The following is a 25,447-nucleotide window of genomic DNA, read 5'->3' as shown; positions in this document are numbered from 1 at the left end:
TCAGTAGAACACAAAGACACGGAGTGTGGACATGTGATATAAGGCGAAACTTTCTGGCCCCGCCCTGACTCACGGGTCAAAAGACACATGTCCATCACTACATGGACCATATTTCTGTGTAAATATATCATGTTACAATGTCACATTCACTGGATAAGTACGAGCTCAGGAGCAGATGAACCAGATGTGAAGACACAGACACATCAGCTCACACAGAGATATTCACTGAAATATTAGTCTAATTAGTCCCACAGAGGACCTCTGGTGCCTCGTGAGACCCCGGTTCAAAAGACGCATCACTACAGCGTTTGTTTCTGTGTAAATATCTCATGTTATTATCTTGTGGCACCTGCCGTTTGTCAGGTGCGGCCCGAATAGGGACAAGTTCTATTTTCTTTGTAAATTTAGTGTGCGCGGCTTTTATTCTGGAGCTGAACAGCCTGAAAACTATGGTCATTAACTCAGTACTTTGTTAATTTGGTTGGGAATTCCAAAGAAACATAACGATTTTTCATTTGTTTGTAAAAACTGCAGCATTTTTCCAAAGATCCGGCTCTTTTAAGATTAAAATAAGTGAAGGTTTGGTTTTGCCCGGCAGGTCCAGTGAGTAAAGTAACTCTCAAGCTGCTTCAGAGCGGCGCTGGGAGCAGAAGGGTCAGGTGGACTGCAGAGGGCAAAGGTCACTGGAGTCTGTGGACGCCCCTGCAGCGCTCCTGGACAGATTCAGGAGAAGTGGAGGTTTGATCTGTGTGAAGTGTTTAAAGCTGTCACGTGTGTATTTGTACAGTGTAAAGAATGGTCAGGTGAGCGTCGTGAGCGTCTGATCCGACCTGCTCAGTGTGTGCTCAGAGGAAGCAGGGGTCAGTCAGCCCGCTCGGGTCAGCCCGCTTGGGAACGTCAGGACTGCTGCTAAACGCATTATGTTCCTTACAATAAAGAGGTTCAGTCTTTATCTGACTCACGATACAACACGTTACAATGATTATGTCCAAAATAATTGTGATAATTGGTAATATGACACTACTTTTGTTCTTCATCCTTTAAGACAAATGAGGTTGTTGTTTGTCCCTGGACATGTTTGGGGAGCAGCTGATCGTGTCACGTCTCTAACTCACCACAAGAGTCTAGAAATCAGATATGATTTTGGCGTGCGACGTGAACACGTGTAACGATGTCAGACACAGTCATATCTCCGTTGCGTCCTTGACACGGTGACGTCCTTATCTGTTTCCAGAGTGTCTGAGTGTGTGCGACTCCGCCCGCATTATTATAACACATGCATTATTGATCACGTCAGATAAACACTCCAAACATCCTCACTTCCACACTCCTCACTCCTGCCCAGGGACCGGGCGCTTCACTGCGAGGCTCCACTGTTCCATCCAACATGTCTGCAAAACAAGCAGATAAGGGAAGGGAATGGAAAAAGGAGAGAGGGATGAGCGCGGTGCTGAAGTCCACAGAAGTGTGTCTCAGTGACAGTGTGAGTCGTGTCAAACCTCTGTCAGCGTCACTTTACTCGCTCGGTCCCCACGTTGTAACGCACGGTCGGAACACGGGATCCTTTCTCCTCGCAAAGAAGGAGAGTCTAAGTGCAGGGGATGCTGGGACATTATCCGTTTGCTCATTTCCCCTGAACGTTGTTTCATTTGCTTCTGTATTTCACTGTCGGACTTTGAGGAAACTGCAGCTGTTTTCATCTGGGCATTCAAAAAAGAAAAGAAGATTACTGGCCTAGTCCAAATTAAAATAAAATAATACAAATGCATATAAAGCCAGGAATTATGATTGTCTTGATTTGAATCTCAATAACACATGTGGAGTGTGTGCAGTCCTGGTTTGAACACTCAGACAAACTACGCTCCCTCCAACTGCTGTAACTTCACCGTGTTTAATTTACTTTAACTTCACCGTGTTTAATTGTGCTGCAGAAAATCATGTGTGAGAAACCCTACGACATAGGTATGGTTGTATAAATATGGTTATATGTCTGATCGACGTATTTATTGACAATTAAAGCTCCAACGTTTTAGCGCTAAGTCCGTTCTTTCTCTGTGACTTTGGAGTCCTCTGAAAACAAGAAGTGCTCAGATGGATGTTCAGTGATATCAGTGAGGTCAGTGAGGTCAGTGAGGTCAGTGAGGTCAGTGAGGTCAGTGCTGGTGTGAAGGTGGATGGACTGTTCGGACAGTGTGTTTGGACAGAGTTCGGACAGTGTTCGGACAGCGTTCGGACAGAGTTCGGACAGTGTTCGGTCAGAGTTCGGACAGTGTTCGGACAGTGTTCGGACAGTGTTCGGACAGTGTTCGGACAGTGTTCGGACAGTGTTCGGACAGTGTTCGGTCAGAGTTCGGACAGTGTTCGGACAGTGTTCGGTCAGAGTTCGGACAGTGTTCGGACAGTGTTCGGACAGTGTTCGGACAGTGTTCGGACAGAGTTCGGACAGTGTGTTCGGACAGTGTGTTCGGACAGTGTTCGGACAGAGTTCGGACAGTGTTCGGACAGTGTTCGGACAGTGTTCGGACAGTGTTCGGACAGTGTTCGGACAGAGTTCGGACAGTGTGTTTGGACAGAGTTCGGACAGTGTGTTTGGACAGAGTTCGGACAGAGTTCGGACAGTGTTCGGACAGTGTTCGGACAGTGTTCGGACAGAGTTCGGACAGTGTGTTTGGACAGAGTTCGGACAGAGTTCGGACAGTGTTCGGACAGTGTTCGGACAGTGTTCGGACAGTGTTCGGACAGTGTTCGGACAGAGTTCGGACAGTGTTCGGACAGTGTGTTCGGACAGAGTTCGGACAGTGTGTTCGGACAGAGTTCGGACAGAGTTCGGACAGAGTTCGGACAGTGTGTTCGGACAGAGTTCGGACAGTGTTCGGACAGTGTTCGGACAGTGTTCGGACAGTGTTCGGACAGAGTTCGGACAGTGTTCGGACAGAGTTCGGACAGTGTTCGGACAGTGTGTTCAGACAGAGTTCGGACAGTGTTCGGACAGAGTTCGGACAGTGTTCGGACAGTGTTCGGACAGTGTTCGGACAGAGTTCGGACAGTGTGTTCGGACAGTGTTCGGACAGTGTTCGGACAGTGTTCGGACAGTGTTCGGACAGAGTTCGGACAGTGTGTTCGGACAGAGTTCGGACAGTGTGTTCGGACAGTGTTCGGACAGAGTTCGGACAGAGTTCGGACAGTGTGTTCGGACAGAGTTCGGACAGTGTTCGGACAGTGTTCGGACAGTGTTCGGACAGTGTGTTCGGACAGTGTTCGGACAGAGTTCGGACAGAGTTCGGACAGTGTTCGGACAGTGTTCGGACAGTGTTTGGACAGTGTTCGGACAGAGTTCGGACAGTGTTCGGACAGAGTTCGTACAGTGTTCGGACAGAGTTCGGACAGTGTGTTCGGACAGAGTTCGGACAGTGTGTTCGGACAGTGTTCGGACAGAGTTCGGACAGAGTTCGGACAGTGTGTTCGGACAGAGTTCGGACAGTGTTCGGACAGTGTTCGGACAGTGTTCGGACAGTGTTCGGACAGTGTTCGGTCAGAGTTCGGACAGTGTTCGGACAGTGTTCGGTCAGAGTTCGGACAGTGTTCGGACAGTGTTCGGACAGTGTTCGGACAGTGTTCGGACAGAGTTCGGACAGTGTGTTCGGACAGTGTGTTCGGACAGTGTTCGGACAGAGTTCGGACAGTGTTCGGACAGTGTTCGGACAGTGTTCGGACAGTGTTCGGACAGTGTTCGGACAGAGTTCGGACAGTGTGTTTGGACAGAGTTCGGACAGTGTGTTTGGACAGAGTTCGGACAGAGTTCGGACAGTGTTCGGACAGTGTTCGGACAGTGTTCGGACAGAGTTCGGACAGTGTGTTTGGACAGAGTTCGGACAGAGTTCGGACAGTGTTCGGACAGTGTTCGGACAGTGTTCGGACAGTGTTCGGACAGTGTTCGGACAGAGTTCGGACAGTGTTCGGACAGTGTGTTCGGACAGAGTTCGGACAGTGTGTTCGGACAGAGTTCGGACAGAGTTCGGACAGAGTTCGGACAGTGTGTTCGGACAGAGTTCGGACAGTGTTCGGACAGTGTTCGGACAGTGTTCGGACAGTGTTCGGACAGTGTTCGGACAGAGTTCGGACAGTGTTCGGACAGAGTTCGGACAGTGTTCGGACAGTGTGTTCAGACAGAGTTCGGACAGTGTTCGGACAGAGTTCGGACAGTGTTCGGACAGTGTTCGGACAGTGTTCGGACAGAGTTCGGACAGTGTGTTCGGACAGTGTTCGGACAGTGTTCGGACAGTGTTCGGACAGTGTTCGGACAGAGTTCGGACAGTGTGTTCGGACAGAGTTCGGACAGTGTGTTCGGACAGTGTTCGGACAGAGTTCGGACAGAGTTCGGACAGTGTGTTCGGACAGAGTTCGGACAGTGTTCGGACAGTGTTCGGACAGTGTTCGGACAGTGTGTTCGGACAGTGTTCGGACAGAGTTCGGACAGAGTTCGGACAGTGTTCGGACAGTGTTCGGACAGTGTTCGGACAGTGTTCGGACAGTGTTCGGACAGAGTTCGGACAGTGTTCGGACAGAGTTCGGACAGTGTTCGGACAGTGTGTTCAGACAGAGTTCGGACAGTGTTCGGACAGAGTTCGGACAGTGTTCGGACAGTGTTCGGACAGTGTTCGGACAGAGTTCGGACAGTGTGTTCGGACAGTGTTCGGACAGTGTTCGGACAGTGTTCGGACAGTGTTCGGACAGAGTTCGGACAGTGTGTTCGGACAGAGTTCGGACAGTGTGTTCGGACAGTGTTCGGACAGAGTTCGGACAGTGTTCGGACAGAGTTCGGACAGTGTTCGGACAGTGTTCGGACAGTGTTCGGACAGAGTTCGGACAGTGTTCGGACAGAGTTCGGACAGTGTTCGGACAGTGTGTTCAGACAGAGTTCGGACAGTGTTCGGACAGAGTTCGGACAGTGTTCGGACAGTGTTCGGACAGTGTTCGGACAGAGTTCGGACAGTGTGTTCGGACAGTGTTCGGACAGTGTTCGGACAGAGTTCGGACAGTGTGTTCGGACAGTGTTCGGACAGTGTTCGGACAGTGTTCGGACAGTGTTCGGACAGAGTTCGGACAGTGTGTTCGGACAGAGTTCGGACAGTGTGTTCGGACAGTGTTCGGACAGAGTTCGGACAGAGTTCGGACAGTGTGTTCGGACAGAGTTCGCACAGTGTTCGGACAGTATTGCAGCAGTCCTTCAGAAACGTGCTGAATCATGGCTAAAGCCTTAAAGTATTAAAGTAAATGAACTGTAGAATTATGATCTTGTTATTGGGCTGCGTTCACGACGTGCTGACTCATTTAGACTCAGGCCCTTCCAAAGAAGAGTTTTGGCATTCGCAATTCATTTTTAACTAAAAATGTTCTTTTGGTGCCAATCGATGGCAGAGTAGCACATTTGCCAGGCTCCATGCAGCATTTAACCAGTCAATATAGTTTTAAATGTAAAACACAATTCATACAAAAAGTTTTTTTAAGTGCTTATTATTCAAATCATTGTGAGTTTGATTCCAGCTCGGGCAATTCGCTGCATGCCCCTCCCGCTCTCGCCCTCTTTTCACACTAGACTGTCCTGTCTAATAAAACCTCTGGGACAAACAATCCTCTAGAAAAGAAGAAAATGTTCTTCTGGAAGAACAAATCACAGGAAAGAGCTGTCAACACAGACGTTCTGCTGTTCCAGTGTAAACATGACAATCTGCTGCTCGTTCCAGTGCAATGTCACCATGGAGACGCAGCTTTCATCAGCGTTTAACAGTCAACGGACCTGTTTCTGTTGTTCAAATGTCGTTCAAGCATGAGAATAAGTCCTGGTTAAGAGCACATGGTCTTCTCTAAGTGTCTTCTTAAAGTGGAAGTTCTTTTTTTCTCAGAAACTTGGACTTTCTGAAATTCCAGAAGACACGACTCGACAAAGAGCGACTGATCGCACTCACCTTTCTCTGTGTTTGTGTCCCGTAGGAGAGCCTGCGTTGGCCCGAGAGAACAACTGTCTGAACGCAGCCAAAGCGTGTAACCTGAACGACACGTGTAAGAAGTACCGCTCGGCCTACATCAGCCCGTGCACCAGCCGCGTGTCCACGGCCGAGGTCTGCAACAAGAGGAAGTGCCACAAGGCCCTGCGGCAGTTCTTCGACAAGGTCAGCCTGGCACAGTGAGAAATGATGGAAGGGGCCCTCCGTTTGAGCCCAACGTTATGATGAGTTTAAAGAATGGACACATATTATGCAGAATTGACTTTTCTCTTTCAACATTGTTCTCTGGTCGCAAACATGGCTGGAGTTGAGTTTAGCGTCTCTCACACTTTTCTTTGACCTGTTTACGAGCTCGTCTTCTCTGCTGCTTCTCAGAGCCTCACTTTTAAAATTCCCAGATTTGTGTCTTAGTCAAAGTTAGAGATGTGGAGCTCTCCAGTGCTGTTAAGTCCATAAATCTGAGCATTTCTGACTCAAATCACCTTCGATAAAACAGTGTGCTTAAATTAGCACGTCGGGCCAAGCTTTGTACTTCCCTAAGCTGCCAGTAGATGGAGCGCTAACACCAACATCTGATAAATGTGGTAGAACAATATTGATAATGCAGAATATGTGCCTCCTCTGCTCCTCTGACCCTCTCCTCTGACCCTCCCTTCTGACCCACTCCTCTGACCCTCTCCTCTGACCCTCTCCTCTGACCCTCTCTTCTGACCCTCTGCTCTGACCCACTCCTCTGACCCACTCCTCTGACCCACTCCTCTGACCCTCTCTTCTGACCCTCTGCTCTGACCCACTCCTCTGACCCTCTCCTCTGACCCTCCCTTCTGACCCACTCCTCTGACCCTCTCCTCTGACCCTCTCCTCTGACCCTCTCTTCTGACCCTCTGCTCTGACCCACTCCTCTGACCCACTCCTCTGACCCACTCCTCTGACCCTCTCTTCTGACCCTCTGCTCTGACCCACTCCTCTGACCCACTCCTCTGACCCTCTCCTCTGACCCTCTCCTCTGACCCTCTCTTCTGACCCTCTGCTCTGACCCTCTCCTCTGACCCACTCCTCTGACCCACTCCTCTGACCCTCTCTTCTGACCCTCTGCTCTGACCCACTCCTCTGACCCACTCCTCTGACCCTCTCCTCTGACCCTCTCTTCTGACCCTTTGCTCTGACCCACTCCTCTGACCCTCTCCTCTGACCCACTCCTCTGACCCTCTCCTCTGACCATCCCTTCTGACCCACTCCTCTGACCCTCTCCTCTGACCCTCTCTTCTGACCCACTCCACTGACCCTCTCCTCTGACTCTCTCCTCTGACCCTCTCTTCTGACCCTCTCCTCTGACCCTCTCCTCTGACCCTCTCCTCTGACCCTCCCTTCTGACCCACTCCTCTGACCCTCTCCTCTGACCCTCCCTTCTGACCCACTCCTCTGGCCCTCTCCTCTGACCCTCTCCTCTGACCCTCTCCTCTGACCCACTCCTCTGACCCTCTCCTCTGACCCTCTCCTCTGACCCTCTCTTCTGACCCACTCCTCTGACCCTCTCCTCTGACCCTCCCTTCTGACCCACTCCTCTGACCCTCTCCTCTGACCCTCCCTTCTGACCCACTCCTCTGACCCTCTCCTCTGACCCTCTCTTCTGACCCTCTGCTCTGACCCACTCCTCTGACCCTCTGCTCTGACCCTCTCTTCTGACCCACTCCTCTGACCCTCTCCTCTGACCCTCTCTTCTGACCCACTCCTCTGGCCCTCTCCTCTGACCCTCTCCTCTGACCCTCTCCTCTGACCCACTCCTCTGACCCTCTCCTCTGACCCTCTCCTCTGACCCTCTCTTCTGACCCACTCCTCTGACCCTCTCCTCTGACCCTCCCTTCTGACCCACTCCTCTGACCCTCTCCTCTGACCCTCCCTTCTGACCCACTCCTCTGACCCTCTCCTCTGACCCTCTCTTCTGACCCTCTGCTCTGACCCACTCCTCTGACCCTCTGCTCTGACCCTCTCTTCTGACCCACTCCTCTGACCCTCTCCTCTGACCCTCTCTTCTGACCCTCTGCTCTGACCCACTCCTCTGACCCTCTGCTCTGACCCTCTCTTCTGACCCACTCCTCTGACCCTCTCCTCTGACCCTCTCTTCTGACCCTCTGCTCTGACCCACTCCTCTGACCCTCTGCTCTGACCCTCTGCTCTGACCCACTCCTCTGACCCTCTCCGCTGACCCTCTCCTCTGACCCTCTCTTCTGACCCACTCCTCTGACCCTCTCCTCTGACCCTCTCCTCTGACCCTCTCCTCTGACCCACTCCTCTGACCCTCTCCTCTGACCCTCTCCTCTGACCCTCTCTTCTGACCCACTCCTCTGACCCTCTCCTCTGACCCTCCCTTCTGACCCACTCCTCTGACCCTCTCCTCTGACCCTCCCTTCTGACCCACTCCTCTGACCCTCTCCTCTGACCCTCTCTTCTGACCCTCTGCTCTGACCCACTCCTCTGACCCTCTGCTCTGACCCTCTCTTCTGACCCACTCCTCTGACCCTCTCCTCTGACCCTCTCTTCTGACCCTCTGCTCTGACCCACTCCTCTGACCCTCTGCTCTGACCCTCTCTTCTGACCCACTCCTCTGACCCTCTCCTCTGACCCTCTCTTCTGACCCTCTGCTCTGACCCACTCCTCTGACCCTCTGCTCTGACCCTCTGCTCTGACCCTCTGCTCTGACCCTCTCTTCTGACCCACTCCTCTGACCCTCTCCTCTGACCCTCTCTTCTGACCCACTCCTCTGACCCTCTCCTCTGACCCTCTCTTCTGACCCACTCCTCTGACCCTCTGCTCTGACCCTCTCTTCTGACCCACTCCTCTGACCCTCTCCTCTGACCCTCTCTTCTGACCCTCTGCTCTGACCCACTCCTCTGACCCTCTGCTCTGACCCTCTCTTCTGACCCACTCCTCTGACCCTCTCCTCTGACCCTCTCTTCTGACCCTCTGCTCTGACCCACTCCTCTGACCCTCTGCTCTGACCCTCTGCTCTGACCCACTCCTCTGACCCTCTCCGCTGACCCTCTCCTCTGACCCTCTCTTCTGACCCACTCCTCTGACCCTCTCCTCTGACCCTCTCCTCTGACCCTCTCCTCTGACCCACTCCTCTGACCCTCTCCTCTGACCCTCTCCTCTGACCCTCTCTTCTGACCCACTCCTCTGACCCTCTCCTCTGACCCTCCCTTCTGACCCACTCCTCTGACCCTCTCCTCTGACCCTCCCTTCTGACCCACTCCTCTGACCCTCTCCTCTGACCCTCTCTTCTGACCCTCTGCTCTGACCCACTCCTCTGACCCTCTGCTCTGACCCTCTCTTCTGACCCACTCCTCTGACCCTCTCCTCTGACCCTCTCTTCTGACCCTCTGCTCTGACCCACTCCTCTGACCCTCTGCTCTGACCCTCTCTTCTGACCCACTCCTCTGACCCTCTCCTCTGACCCTCTCTTCTGACCCTCTGCTCTGACCCACTCCTCTGACCCTCTGCTCTGACCCTCTGCTCTGACCCTCTGCTCTGACCCTCTCTTCTGACCCACTCCTCTGACCCTCTCCTCTGACCCTCTCTTCTGACCCACTCCTCTGACCCTCTCCTCTGACCCTCTCTTCTGACCCACTCCTCTGACCCTCTGCTCTGACCCTCTCTTCTGACCCACTCCTCTGACCCTCTCCTCTGACCCTCTCTTCTGACCCTCTGCTCTGACCCACTCCTCTGACCCTCTGCTCTGACCCTCTCTTCTGACCCACTCCTCTGACCCTCTCCTCTGACCCTCTCTTCTGACCCTCTGCTCTGACCCACTCCTCTGACCCACTCCTCTGACCCACTCCTCTGACCCTCTCTTCTGACCCTCTGCTCTGACCCACTCCTCTGACCCACTCCTCTGACCCACTCCTCTGACCCTCTCTTCTGACCCTCTGCTCTGACCCACTCCTCTGACCCTCTGCTCTGACCCACTCCTCTGACCCTCTCTTCTGACCCTCTCCACTGAACACAATAGTCGTCCAGCGCACGACGCCCTTGTCCCGCTGGAGCACGAGTTAGATTAGCTGTCAAAAGTCACAATAAATAATGACAATTCATAAGTCTTTGTATTCTGGCTGGTAAGAAGTGCTGACATTGACGCGCACACAAAACGCAAAAGCTGTAAAAACCATGTCAACGTTGTAATTAGGAGCTGAGCACTGGACAGCGACGGGCGGCGCTCAGCTCAGACATGGCAGCGCTAACACAGACTTCTGACGAGTCTCTGCGGAAGCAAACAGCCCAGAGCCAGAAGCTGAGAGGCCTTTGATATAGTTTAATCTATAGATGTTACTACAAACTCTAATGACAACTTTCAAAGAGAAATCACTGCAAAAGCCACGCATATTTGGACAGATAACTCTAAACTAGTTCAAACTACTATAGTAGTATTCTGAATATTGGTTTAACCAAGTCAAGATCTTACACATTTCATGAGGTTCTGAATACTGAAGCTCCTGCAGGTGGCGCTCTGATTCCTCTGCAGTTCCAAGACCTTGTTTACATCTGCAAGGTCTGAGGAGGCGAGCAGCACCGCCGGGCCCTGTCGGCCCCTGCCTTAGCTGTGTCGGCCCTGACAAGAGACCTGTGGTGGACGTGATTGTGCACGGATCAAATGCTGCAGGGTTAGGGGCATTTGAGCGTGTGGCGTGTGTGCAAGAGCGTGTGACCACTCGCTGTAACAGAGAACAGAGCAGGTGGAGATGAGAGGAGGAGAGCTCGGCGTCAGGTGGATGTGTCATCACAGGACACTTTGACCATGTGAGTAGAACAGCACTGGTGAAACTTTAGGAACGAGGCTGAGCGTGATGTAAGAGGTGTGGCCGATATGTGAGAGGCGTGGCCCCAATGCGAGAGGCGTGGCCGCGATGCGAGAGGCGTGGCCGCGATGCGAGAGGCGTGGCCGCGATGCAAGAGTGTATGTTAAAGTTGGTTTAAAGCAGTGATTCTCACACAGAGTAGACCATAGGCCACAGAACATCTAATCAGCCTCTATTGACTGATGATGACAGTAAACAAAGAGGCTAGTTTGCTAGAAACTAAAGACGTTTAGTTTCTGTTGAAACCAATAACACCTTTTCATTGGGAGGTCCCGCCTGGTGAGCAGGGCCTACTCAGAGTAGGATAAATATGTGAGTTCCGTTCTTCTTGGGTGAGAGTCGAAACGTATAGTTTTTACAAAAAAACAAAGGAACCCGCCTGGACAAATCAAGTCTACTTTTATCTAAGTACACTACAAAAATGATTTCTCTAAATGAAGCCTGGGTAAATTCAGACCTAACTCCACCCAATCCACGTCCACTGCTACACCAGGGCCACCTGCTCTCCAGCCTCAATCAAAGCACCCAACTTACTCCTCCTCGTGACATGTCTGCCCCATTTAAACCCTCATGCAGCTGGCTCGGCCGCTTCAGACCGTCCTGCGATCTAAGTACACCGCCATCCAAATCATGTCAGATTTTGAATCAGATGACCAGGCTCACTGCTCCTTTCGACGGGGGCTCCGGGTCCTTCTTTGATCCTCCGCCGCGACGGCCGATGCACCTCCTCTGCATCCCTCACATCTACCACCACCTCCCCTCCTCCTCCTCTGCATCCCTCACATCTACCACCACCTTCCCTTCTCCTCCTCTGCATCCCTCACATCTACCACCACCTCCCCTCTTCCTCCTCTGCATCCCTCACATCTACCACCACCTCCCCTTCTCCTCCTCTGCATCCCTCACATCTACCACCACCTCCCCTCCTCCTCCTCTGCATCCCTCACATCTACCACCACCTTCCCTCTTCCTCCTCTGCATCCCTCACATCTACCACCACCTCCCCTCCTCCTCCTCTGCATCCCTCACATCTACCACCACCTCCCCTCCTCCTCCTCTGCATCCCTCACATCTACCACCACCTCCCCTCCTCCTCCTCTGCATCCCTCACATCTACCACCACCTCCCCTCCTCCTCCTCTGCATCCCTCACATCTACCACCACCTCCCCTCCTCCTCCTCTGCATCCCTCACATCTACCACCACCTCCCCTCTTCCTCCTCTGCATCCCTCACATCTACCACCACCTCCCCTCCTCCTCCTCTGCATCCCTCACATCTACCACCACCTTCCCTTCTCCTCCTCTGCATCCCTCACATCTACCACCACCTCCCCTCCTCCTCCTCTGCATCCCTCACATCTACCACTACCTCCCCTCGCACCTCCTCTGCATCCCTCACATCTACCACCACCTCCCCTCCTCCTCCTCTGCATCCCTCACATCTACCACCACCTCCCCTCTTCCTCCTCTGCATCCCTCACATCTACCACCACCTCCCCTTCTCCTCCTCTGCATCCCTCACATCTACCACTACCTCCCCTCGCACCTCCTCTGCATCCCTCACATCTACCACCACCTCCCCTCTTCCTCCTCTGCATCCCTCACATCTACCACCACCTCCCCTTCTCCTCCTCTGCATCCCTCACATCTACCACTACCTCCCCTCCTCCTCCTCTGCATCCCTCACATCTACCACCACCACCCCTCCTCCTCCTCTGCATCCCTCACATCTACCACCACCTCCCCTCTTCCTCCTCTGCATCCCTCACATCTACCACCACCTCCCCTCCTCCTCCTCTGCATCCCTCACATCTACCACCACCTCCCCTTCTCCTCCTCTGCATCCCTCACATCTACCACTACCTCCCCTCCTCCTCCTCTGCATCCCTCACATCTACCACCACCTCCCCTTCTCCTCCTCTGCATCCCTCACATCTACCACCACCTCCCCTCTTCCTCCTCTGCATCCCTCACATCTACCACCATTTCCCCTCGCACCTCCTCTGCATCCCTCACATCTATCACCACCTCCCCTTCTCCTCCTCTGCATCCCTCACATCTACCACCACCTTCCCTTCTCCTCCTCTGCATCCCTCACATCTACCACCACCTTCCCTTCTCCTCCTCTGCATCCCTCACATCTACCACCACCTCCCCTTCTCCTCCTCTGCATCCCTCACATCTACCACCACCTCCCCTCTTCCTCCTCTGCATCCCTCACATCTACCACCACCTTCCCTTCTCCTCCTCTGCATCCCTCACATCTACCACCACCTCCCCTCTCCCTCCTCTGCATCCCTCACATCTACCACCACCTCCCCTTCTCCTCCTCTGCATCCCTCACATCTACCACCACCTCCCCTCCTCCTCCTCTGCATCCCTCACATCTACCACCACCTCCCCTCTTCCTCCTCTGCATCCCTCACATCTACCACCACCTCCCCTTCTCCTCCTCTGCATCCCTCACATCTACCACTACCTCCCCTCCTCCTCCTCTGCATCCCTCACATCTACCACCACCTTCCCTTCTCCTCCTCTGCATCCCTCACATCTACCACCACCTTCCCTTCTCCTCCTCTGCATCCCTCACATCTACCTCTGCATCCCTCACATCTACCACCACCTCCCCTTCTCCTCCTCTGCATCCCTCACATCTACCACTACCTCCCCTCCTCCTCCTCTGCATCCCTCACATCTACCACCACCTCCCCTCTCCCTCCTCTGCATCCCTCACATCTACCACCACCTCCCCTTCTCCTCCTCTGCATCCCTCACATCTACCACCACCTCCCCTCCTCCTCCTCTGCATCCCTCACATCTACCACCACCTCCCCTCTTCCTCCTCTGCATCCCTCACATCTACCACCACCTCCCCTTCTCCTCCTCTGCATCCCTCACATCTACCACTACCTCCCCTCCTCCTCCTCTGCATCCCTCACATCTACCACCACCTTCCCTTCTCCTCCTCTGCATCCCTCACATCTACCACCACCTCCCCTCCTCCTCCTCTGCATCCCTCACATCTACCACCACCTCCCCTCTTCCTCCTCTGCATCCCTCACATCTACCACCACCTCCCCTTCTCCTCCTCTGCATCCCTCACATCTACCACTACCTCCCCTCCTCCTCCTCTGCATCCCTCACATCTACCACCACCTTCCCTTCTCCTCCTCTGCATCCCTCACATCTACCACCACCTCCCCTCCTCCTCCTCTGCATCCCTCACATCTACCACCACCTCCCCTCTTCCTCCTCTGCATCCCTCACATCTACCACCACCTCCCCTTCTCCTCCTCTGCATCCCTCACATCTACCACTACCTCCCCTCCTCCTCCTCTGCATCCCTCACATCTACCACCACCTTCCCTTCTCCTCCTCTGCATCCCTCACATCTACCACCACCTTCCCTTCTCCTCCTCTGCATCCCTCACATCTACCTCTGCATCCCTCACATCTACCACCACCTCCCCTTCTCCTCCTCTGCATCCCTCACATCTACCACTACCTCCCCTCCTCCTCCTCTGCATCCCTCACATCTACCACCACCTCCCCTCTCCCTCCTCTGCATCCCTCACATCTACCACCACCTCCCCTTCTCCTCCTCTGCATCCCTCACATCTACCACCACCTCCCCTCCTCCTCCTCTGCATCCCTCACATCTACCACCACCTCCCCTCTTCCTCCTCTGCATCCCTCACATCTACCACCACCTCCCCTTCTCCTCCTCTGCATCCCTCACATCTACCACTACCTCCCCTCCTCCTCCTCTGCATCCCTCACATCTACCACCACCTTCCCTTCTCCTCCTCTGCATCCCTCACATCTACCACCACCTTCCCTTCTCCTCCTCTGCATCCCTCACATCTACCTCTGCATCCCTCACATCTACCACCACCTCCCCTTCTCCTCCTCTGCATCCCTCACATCTACCACCACCTTCCCTTCTCCTCCTCTGCATCCCTCACATCTACCACCACCTCCCCTTCTCCTCCTCTGCATCCCTCACATCTACCACCACCTCCCCTCTCCCTCCTCTGCATCCCTCACATCTACCACCACCTTCCCTTCACCTCCTCTGCATCCCTCACATCTACCACCACCTCCCCTCTCCCTCCTCTGCATCCCTCACATCTACCACCACCTCCCCTCTCCCTCCTCTGCATCCCTCACATCTACCACCACCTCCCCTTCTCCTCCTCTGCATCCCTCACATCTACCACCACCTCCCCTCTTCCTCCTCTGCATCCCTCACATCTACCACCACCTCCCCTTCTCCTCCTCTGCATCCCTCACATCTACCACTACCTCCCCTCCTCCTCCTCTGCATCCCTCACATCTACCACCACCTTCCCTTCTCCTCCTCTGCATCCCTCACATCTACCACCACCTTCCCTTCTCCTCCTCTGCATCCCTCACATCTACCTCTGCATCCCTCACATCTACCACCACCTCCCCTTCTCCTCCTCTGCATCCCTCACATCTACCACCACCTCCCCTTCTCCTCCTCTGCATCCCTCACATCTACCACCACCTCCCCTTCTCCTCCTCTGCATCCCTCACATCTACCACTACCTCCCCTCCTCCTCCTCTGCATCCCTCACATCTACCACCACCTTCCCTTCTCCTCCTCTGCATCCCTCACATCTACCACCACCTCCCCTCCTCCTCCTCTGCATCCCTCACATCTACCACCACCTCCCCTCTTCCTCCTCTGCATCCCTCACATCTACCACCACCTCCCCTTCTCCTCCTCTGCATCCCTCACATCTACCACTACCTCCCCTCCTCCTCCTCTGCATCCCTCACATCTACCACCACCTTCCCTTCTCCTCCTCTGCATCCCTCACATCTACCACCACCTCCCCTCCTCCTCCTCTGCATCCCTCACATCTACCACCACCTCCCCTCTTCCTCCTCTGCATCCCTCACATCTACCACCACCTCCCCTTATCCTCCTCTGCATCCCTCACATCTACCACTACCTCCCCTCCTCCTCCTCTGCATCCCTCACATCTACCACCACCTTCCCTTCTCCTCCTCTGCATCCCTCACATCTACCACCACCTTCCCTTCTCCTCCTCTGCATCCCTCACATCTACCTCTGCATCCCTCACATCTACCACCACCTCCCCTTCTCCTCCTCTGCATCCCTCACATCTACCACTACCTCCCCTCCTCCTCCTCTGCATCCCTCACATCTACCACCACCTCCCCTCTCCCTCCTCTGCATCCCTCACATCTACCACCACCTCCCCTTCTCCTCCTCTGCATCCCTCACATGTACCACCACCTCCCCTCCTCCTCCTCTGCATCCCTCACATCTACCACCACCTCCCCTCTTCCTCCTCTGCATCCCTCACATCTACCACCACCTCCCCTTCTCCTCCTCTGCATCCCTCACATCTACCACTACCTCCCCTCCTCCTCCTCTGCATCCCTCACATCTACCACCACCTTCCCTTCTCCTCCTCTGCATCCCTCACATCTACCACCACCTTCCCTTCTCCTCCTCTGCATCCCTCACATCTACCTCTGCATCCCTCACATCTACCACCACCTCCCCTTCTCCTCCTCTGCATCCCTCACATCTACCACCACCTTCCCTTCTCCTCCTCTGCATCCCTCACATCTACCACCACCTCCCCTTCTCCTCCTCTGCATCCCTCACATCTACCACCACCTCCCCTCTTCCTCCTCTGCATCCCTCACATCTACCACCACCTTCCCTTCTCCTCCTCTGCATCCCTCACATCTACCACCACCTCCCCTCTCCCTCCTCTGCATCCCTCACATCTACCACCACCTCCCCTTCTCCTCCTCTGCATCCCTCACATCTACCACCACCTCCCCTCCTCCTCCTCTGCATCCCTCACATCTACCACCACCTCCCCTCTTCCTCCTCTGCATCCCTCACATCTACCACCACCTCCCCTTCTCCTCCTCTGCATCCCTCACATCTACCACTACCTCCCCTCCTCCTCCTCTGCATCCCTCACATCTACCACCACCTTCCCTTCTCCTCCTCTGCATCCCTCACATCTACCACCACCTTCCCTTCTCCTCCTCTGCATCCCTCACATCTACCTCTGCATCCCTCACATCTACCACCACCTCCCCTTCTCCTCCTCTGCATCCCTCACATCTACCACTACCTCCCCTCCTCCTCCTCTGCATCCCTCACATCTACCACCACCTTCCCTTCTCCTCCTCTGCATCCCTCACATCTACCACCACCTTCCCTTCTCCTCCTCTGCATCCCTCACATCTACCACCACCTCCCCTCCTCCTCCTCTGCATCCCTCACATCTACCACCACCTTCCCTTCTCCTCCTCTGCATCCCTCACATCTACCACCACCTCCCCTCTTCCTCCTCTGCATCCCTCACATCTACCACCACCTCCCCTCTTCCTCCTCTGCATCCCTCACATCTACCACCACCTCCCCTTCTCCTCCTCTGCATCCCTCACATCTACCACCACCTCCCCTTCTCCTCCTCTGCATCCCTCACATCTACCACCACCTTCCCTTCTCCTCCTCTGCATCCCTCACATCTACCACCACCTCCCCTCCTCCTCCTCTGCATCCCTCACATCTACCACCACCTCCCCTCCTCCTCCTTTGCATCCCTCACATCTACCACCACCTCCCCTTCTCCTCCTCTGCATCCCTCACATCTACCACCACCTCCCCTTCTCCTCCTCTGCATCCCTCACATCTACCACCACCTCCCCTTCTCCTCCTCTGCATCCCTCACATCTACCACCACCTCCCCTCTTCCTCCTCTGCATCCCTCACATCTACCAACACCTCCCCTTCTCCTCCTCTGCATCCCTCACATCTACCACCACCTCCCCTCCTCCTCCTCTCATCCCTCACATCTACCACCACCTCCCCTCCTCCTCCTCTGCATCCCTCACATCTACCACCACCTCCCCTTCTCCTCCTCTGCATCCCTCACATCTCCCACCACCTCCCGTCCTCCTCCTCTACATCCCTCACATCTACCACCACCACCCCTTCTCCTCCTCTGCATCCCTCCCATCTACCACCACCACCCCTTCTCCTCCTCTGCATCCCTCCCATCTACCACCACCTCCCCTCCTCCTCCTCTGCATCCCTCACATCTACCACCACCTCCCCTCCTCCTCCTCTGCATCCCTCACATCTACCACTACTTCCCCTCCTCCTCCTCTGCATCCCTCACATCTACCACCACCTCCCCTCCTCCTCCTCTGCGTCCCTCACATCTACCACTACCTCCCCTCCTCCTCCTCTGCATCCCTCACATCTACCACTACCTCCCCTTCTCCTCCTCTGCATCCCTCACATCTACCATCCTCCCCTTCACCTCCTCTGCATCCCTTACACCATCATCATCATCCTCTCTACCCTCTCCTCATATCCACCACCACCGGAGGCACATCTAATACAATCAGATTAAGGAGCGCCCATAATCGCGATGTCTTCCGCCGGGGTCTGAGTGCCAAATAACCCACGTAACAAAGCTCGCTAAACGGTCCTTTCTGTGTTTGATTGAGTCTCTTCAGGTGAAATACAATATGTTTTCCTGTTCACCTGCAGCGTATGTACTTTTATAAATGTATACATTTATGAATTAAAATGTATTCTATTCTAATCAAATTGAAGCATTTAAAAGAGGTCTGAACATAAAACACTGTTGCCCTCCTCAGGTCCCTCCGAAGCACAGTTACGGCATGTTGTTCTGCTCGTGTCCTCTGCGTGACCAGACGGCCTGTTCTGAGCGCCGGAGACAAACCATCGTCCCAGTGTGCTCCTACGAAGAGAAGCAGAAGCCCAACTGTCTGGAGCTACAGAGCACCTGCAAGAACAACTACATCTGCAGGTAATCACAGAGAGTACCTGCAAGAACAACTACATCTAGACTCCCTCTCTCCCCCTCTCTCCCCCTCTCTCCCAGTGCGTTTGTCAGTGATATTGTTTGATTAAACCGGTACAGGTGGAGGGGTTTGAGCGCCCGAATGATCCCGGGAGCTATGTTGTCGGGGGCTTCATGCCCCTGGTAGGGTCTCCCAAGGCAAACAGGTCCTAGGTGACGGGTCAGACAACGATCGGTTCAGAAGCCCCTTTATGATGAGTTCAAGAACAAGGCCGATTACGTCGCCCGGATCGGCGTCACCGGGGCCCCATCCTGGAGCCAGGCCTGGGATGGGTTCTCGATGGTGGCCGGGTCTTTTCCCACGGGGCCCGGCCGGGCACAGCCCGAAAGAGCGACGTGGGGCCGTCCTCCCGTGGGCCCACCAACCGCAGGAAGATCCACAAGGGGCCGGTGCAGAGAGATCTGGGCGACAGTGGACGGCAGGGGCCTCGGCGACCAGATCTCCAGACACAGAGACTAACTCTGGGGACATGGAATGTCACCTCGCTGGGGGGGAAAGAGCCTGAGCTTGTGCGGGAGGTTGAGCGATACCGACTAGATATAGTCGGCCTCACCTCCACGCACAGTTTGGGCTCTGGAACCATCTCCTCGAGAGGGGCTGGACGCTCCACTTCTCTGGTGTTGCCCGCGGGGAGAGGCGGCGGGCTGGTGTGGGCGGGGCTGGTGTGGGCTTATAGCCCCTCAGCTCAGCCGCCACGTGTTGGAGTTCACCCCGGTGGACGAGAAGGGTGGGACACAGGTCTCTCAGTGTTGTGGCAGCCTACGGGCCCCCCTCTCTCTCTCCCTCTCTCTCTCTCTTTCTCTCCCCCTCTCTCTTTCTCTCTCTCTCCCTCTCTCTCCCCTTTCTCTCTCTCCCCCTCTCTCTTTCTCTCTCTCAAATCAAATCAAATCAATTTATTTTTGTAAGGCCCAAAATCACAACAACAGTTGCCTCTGAGGGCCACAGGGAGAAATGAATCAACAATGTCTGTGGTGGCGATGGAGTCAGACAATGTCTGTGGTGGCGAGGGACGATGTCCCAGGGTCCTCTGTCCTTAGACTCTCCTTCTCGGCCAGGAAAAACTACAAAAAAAAAACCTCTTTGGGAAAAAAGCGTAGAAACCTGGAGGAGTTCCAGTGAAGGAGAGATCCGACTCTCACAGACGGACACGAGGGAGACTGGAGCTGGACCCACTCTTCAGGCAGATGAGGGACCGTCTGAGTCGAGCTGGACCCACTCTTCAGGCAGATGAGGGACCGACTGAGGCGAACTGGAGCCACTCTTCAGGCAGATGAGGGACCGTCCACATGGGGCAGGGACCACTTCACCAGGAGAGGGACATCTGGGTCCACAGGTCCTCAGGAGTGAGAGAAAGAAAAAGAAGGCGGTGAACAGTTTGCAAGTGGAATTAAAAAATAAATATTGTTTGATAGCATAAGTAGTCAGAAGAAGAGGATAGTGCTCAAGCTGTCATACTTCCCCCAGCATAGTTACTCCTAGGGCAGCGTAGCTGAAGCTGTGGGTTTATCTTTCTGTTCCTAACTACTCTGACCATAAGCGATTTCGAAGAGGAACGTTTTAAGCCTGGACTTAAATGAAGAGACTGTGTCAGCATATTTAACATGGGTCGGGAGCTGATTCCATAACACAGGAGGTTGGTAGCTAAACGCTCTACCTCCTACAGTACTTTTAGAGACTCTTGGCACCACCAGAAGGCCAGCATTCTGAGAGCGAAGAGCTCTGTTTGGATGATATGGTTCTATAGCATCTTTGAGGTAGGATGGGGCCATGTCATTTATGGCTTTGTAGGTCAAGAGTAGAATTTTGAATTTGATTCTGGACTCGACGGGGAGCCAGTGAAGAGACTTCAGCACTGGCGTAATGTGCTCTCTTCTTTTTGTTCCTGTTAGTAATCTTGCTGCTGCATTTTGAACCAGTTGAAAGCTTTTTATGGAGCTTTTAGGACACGCTGCAAGCAGGAGTTACAGTAGTCTAATCTAGTCGTTACAAATGCATGGATAAGTTTTTCGGCATCACTTTTAGGCAGGATTCTTCTGATTTTGGCTCTTGTTGCGCAAATGGAAATAGGCTGTTTTACAAGCTTGATTTATATGAGCTTTAAATGAGAGCTCCTGGTCAAATAAGACTCCAAGGTTTCTTACAGTAGAACTGGAGCTACACTGACATTGTCCAGTGTGACTATCTGCTCAGATAGAGCGTCTCGTAGATGCTTAGGGCCAAACACAATGACCTCGGTTTTTTCAGGGTTAAGAAGCAGGTAGTTTAGTGTCATCCAGGTTTTATCTCCTTCACACAAGTACTAAGTCTGTCTACTTGATCGCTCTGATCAGGTTTCATTGATAAATACAGCTGAGTGTCGTCTGCATAGCAGTGGAAGTTAATGTCATGTGACCTGATCATGTTGCCTAATGGCAGCATATAAAGAGTAAACAGAATTGGACCGAGTACCGAACCCTGTGGCACACCGTAAATTACTTTAGAGCTTGGTGAGGAGCTCTGGTTTACATTAACAAATTGGAACCTATCAGATAGATAGGATTTAAACCAGCTGAGGGCTGTTCCTCCAACACCTACATCACATTCTAACCTCTGCAGTAGAATGTTGTGGTCAATGGTGTCAAACGCTGCGCTGAGGTCCAACAGGACCAGGACTGAGACCAGTCCATCGTCAGCGGCTAATAACAAATCATTTGTGACTTTAACTAGTGCAGTTTCAGTGCTGTGGTGGGCTCTGAACCCTGACTGGAAAACTTCAAATAAGTTATTGTCCTGCAGGTGGCGACAAAGCTGTTTTACTACAACTTTTTCAAGGATTTTAGAGACGAAGGGAAGATTTGAAATAGGTCTGTAGTTTACCAATAGGTCGGGATCTAGATTAGGCTTTTTCAGAAGAGGTTTAATGACTGCATGTTTGAAGGATGTGGAACATAGCCACTTTCTACTGAAGTATTTATTATATTAAGAATAGAGTCTATAATTAGGGGAAGAATGTCTTTGAGGAGTCTGCTTGGAATGGGGTCTAGGACACAAGTTGAGCTTTTAGAGGACATAATGGCTGAAGTTATCTCTGCTTGATCAACAGCTGTGAACCTTTCTAAGTTTACAGGTGGATTTATATGGGACGTTAGATTTACAGCTTGGGCTAGTTCAGGGCTAATAGCGGGGGTAATTTCATCTCATTTATCTCTGATTGTTTTTATTTTATTATTAAAAAATAGGAGGAAATCATCAGAGCTGAGTGTAGCTGGGAGTGAGGGCTCTACTGCACTGTGACAGTTTGTTAGCCTAGCTACAGTGCTGAAAAGGAATTTAGTGTTACTTTTGTTGACTTCTATTAGATTTGAATAATATCTGGTTTGGGCCTTACGCAGAGCCTGCTTATAGGACAGCAGGCAACTTTTCCATGCTTTTAGGGATTCTTCTGTGTGAGAGCGACGAAATAATCCCTCTAACTTTCTAACTCTTTGTTTATGTGAACGCAGTTCTTGGTTGTACCATGGGGAGGCGCGCTTTGGCCTAATGACCTTCTGTTTTAACAGCGCTACAACGTCAAGAGCAGACTTCAGAGAATTCATGGTCAAGTCGACAAATTGATCACTTAAACTGGGACTAAAACTGTTCTCAACATGATCACATGACATGATCACATGACATGATCACATGACATGATCACATGACATGATCACATGACATGATCACATGACAGGATCACATGACATGTCACTGAATATTGGCTCTATTATTTCTTTGAATTTTGAGATAGATTTTTCAGATATTGTCCTTTTCATTATAACTTTATTTTGTGGGACTGGATGATCTTTAAGAATAAACTGAAAGGTAATTAGGAAATGATCTCTCCCTCTCTCTCCCCTTTCTCTCTCTCCCCCCCTCTCTTCCCCTCTCTCTCCCTCTCCCTCTCTCTCTCTCCCCCCTCTCTTCCCCTCTCTCTCCCCCTCTCTTCCCCTCTCTCTCCCTCTCCCTCTTCCCCCCCTCTCTTCCCCCCTCTCCCTCTCTCGCTCTCTCTCCCTCCCCCTCTCTTCCCCTCTCTCTCTCCCCCTCTCTTCCCCTCTCTCTCTCTCTCCCTCTCTCTCTCCCTCTCTCTCTCTCCCCCTCTCTTCCCCCCTCTCCCCCTCTCTCTCTCTCTCCCCCTCTCTCCCCCTCTCTCTCTCCCCCTCTCTCTCCCCCTCTCTCCCCCTCTCTCTCTCCCCCTCTCTCTCTCCCCCTCTCTTCCCCCCTCTCTCCCCCTCTCTCTCTCCCCCTCTCTTCCCCCCTCTCTCCCCCTCTCTCTCTCCCCCTCTCTCTCTCCCCCTCTCTCCCAGTGCGGTTGTCAGTGATATTGTTAGATTAAACGGGTACAATCCCCTTCTCCCTGTCCGTATGTCAGAGTGAGTTTACGGCTCGGCGGCTCTCTGCAGTGAGAGACGTGTGATCGCACTGGCTCGTTTCCTTGTGTTGTGTTCACAAAAGAGCAGCAGCTTTTTCTTTTTGTGGGGTGTTTTTGACCTGATTGATGTAATGTGTTCCACAAGTGTGGGCCGCGCTCGTGATGGCAGCGTGTGAGGAGAAAACATGTCCCCCCAATGTTTTACTCAGTTATTTGTTATTATTTCATCCAGAGATTAGAATATTTATTCATGCCTACATTCACCAACTCAAATAAATGTATCCTCTCTTTTCAAGTGGTCAAAGCTAAATATTTCAGAATCACCCTGAAACCAGAAAGCACCTTCTCATTCTAAGGGATCATCTCAAAATAGGTTGAAGCTGAAAAGACGTAATATTTTTTGGTTGTGGCAGTAATTGTTTTGAAATGCTAAAAAACTCTCTGAGCAACGAGCATTAGGCCAACATCCATGACATCAGACACTCATGACTTTGCTTGTTGGGCGGCGGGTGCGGGGAGCACGGCAGGTGCAGGCGGGGAGCACGGCGGGTGCAGGCGGGGAGCACGGCGGGTGCAGGCGGGGAGCACGGCGGGTGCGGGGAGCGCGGCGGGTGCAGGCGGGGAGCACGGCGGGTGCAGGCGGGGAGCACGGCGGGTGCAGGCGGGGAGCACGGCGGGTGCGGGGAGCGCAACGCGGCTGGTGCAGAAAAGTTGGAAAAGCTTTTGCGGCAAGACGCGACGCAGCAAATGAACAAGAGATGTGGCTCTAGTCACGTGCTACGCACTGACCGGAAGAAGGACCAACACAAACCCTGCATGAGGTTTCAGCCAATCACAGAAGAGATTCTTACTGAAACAAAAGCACGTGTCATTCTGACAGCATGTTTAGGTCTAGACACAGGCAATTGACAAGAAACATGAGTTTCTCACTCCCTCATCCTATTGAGACTATCTCAATGTGGTCATCTCACAGTTTGGGTTGAATGGAACGTGCCGTAGGGCCCCTAGGGCCCCTGGGGCCCGTGACCATGTGGCTTGAGTAAACAAACATGAGTGACAGGTGACATTATTTGGAGAGTTCATAACTTCTACTGATAAACTTACCAAAGGATGTTCAGGGATGTTCACTAGAGGTGAGCAGGTCTATCAAGCTACTATCGTTTTATCAACGCGTAAAATGTGATGTGATGCCAGACATTTTTGTTTTTTAGTCTTTTGAGGGGGGGAGGGGGTCCAGAGAGAGACGGAAAATGTTTCGTCTTTTATGCTTCAACCTATTTTGTGATGATCCCTAAGGTGACGACGGTTCATCATGTGACAAAAGTAACATAGTGAGAAAGATAACTAAGGAATACAAAAGCTTAGCTCATTCATCTTGAACGTTTGTGCTGTACAGGTCACGTCTGGCAGACTTCTTCGCGAACTGCCAGCCTGAGCCACGCTCCATGACGGGGTGTCTGAAGGAGAACTACGCCGACTGTCTGCTGTCTTACTCTGGACTCATCGGTGAGTCCTTTTGTGTTTCTGTGGAATTATGATCTATCCACCCATTATCTTCTTCTGCATAAAGCTGGCACAGACGTACAGCACAACACGAGATCTGCACGTACAATCAGCCTGAGTTGGCCACAGCCTGTCCTTGTTGTCCTGGACCTGATCTTGGTTTAGTCCGGTTAAATCACCAGGGAAACTGGGATTGAGCTCACGGCGTAGCAATTACCACAGGGACTGATGCGGGTCAGCGCCACAGTCTGGGGGTGTGCGCTTCAGGATCATCCACTCCCGTGGCTCTGCTGCTGCCTCCCCTCGTTTATGGATCACAAGTTGAAGTTATAAGCAGAGATGCGTGCGCAGACTATGGAGGATTCATTCAAACATACTTCATTATATATTCTAGCCAAAAGAACAACATTTGCAACAAGCAGCAGGAGGCTCCTCCAGGCCAAGTACAAGTCAGGTTTGTGGAGATGCAGATGCTCACAATACAGGACAGGGGTTTTCTGGATTTTTAAGAGCATGTAACACAAACATCCAAAATGAAAAAATAAATACATATTTTTGTCTTTTTTTTGGCTAAAATGTTACGTTCTAAGGGTTTAATTATTAAAGCTCATTGAGAATAGAAATAAGAGTTTAGGCCGAAGGGGATTTTGGGACATTTGAGTCAACTGGAACTGCACAGCACCGCATCGCTACGAGTTTCAAGTAATTCAGTTTTAGTGTTTTTGCTCTATTCTCTTGCTCTGATGGTGCTTGTATTCTCTCTCCTGCTCCTCTCTCTCTCT

At 52.8% G+C, this 25,447-nt stretch overlaps 1 protein-coding gene across 1 annotated transcript in view; it reads left to right on the top strand.

Moving 5' to 3' along the window:
• Window positions 1–25,447, top strand: part of gfra1a (gdnf family receptor alpha 1a) — a 240,800-nt gene that overhangs the window by 179,280 nt on the left and 36,073 nt on the right. Inside the window, exons 4-6 of the mRNA XM_072436743.1 lie at window positions 5,992–6,170; window positions 18,551–18,723; window positions 24,559–24,668. Coding sequence (XP_072292844.1) covers window positions 5,992–6,170; window positions 18,551–18,723; window positions 24,559–24,668 — 462 coding nt within the window. The remainder of the gene's footprint in view (window positions 1–5,991; window positions 6,171–18,550; window positions 18,724–24,558; window positions 24,669–25,447) is intronic.

The sequence above is a fragment of the Eucyclogobius newberryi genome, unplaced genomic scaffold (assembly GCF_026437365.1).
Source record: "Eucyclogobius newberryi isolate DKJ021-1_F unplaced genomic scaffold, fEucNew1.0.hap1 SCAF_8, whole genome shotgun sequence".
Lineage (NCBI taxonomy): Eukaryota > Metazoa > Chordata > Actinopteri > Gobiiformes > Gobiidae > Eucyclogobius > Eucyclogobius newberryi.
The sequence above is the reverse complement of the archived record's forward strand: the minus strand, read 5'-3'. Positions and strand labels throughout refer to the sequence as shown.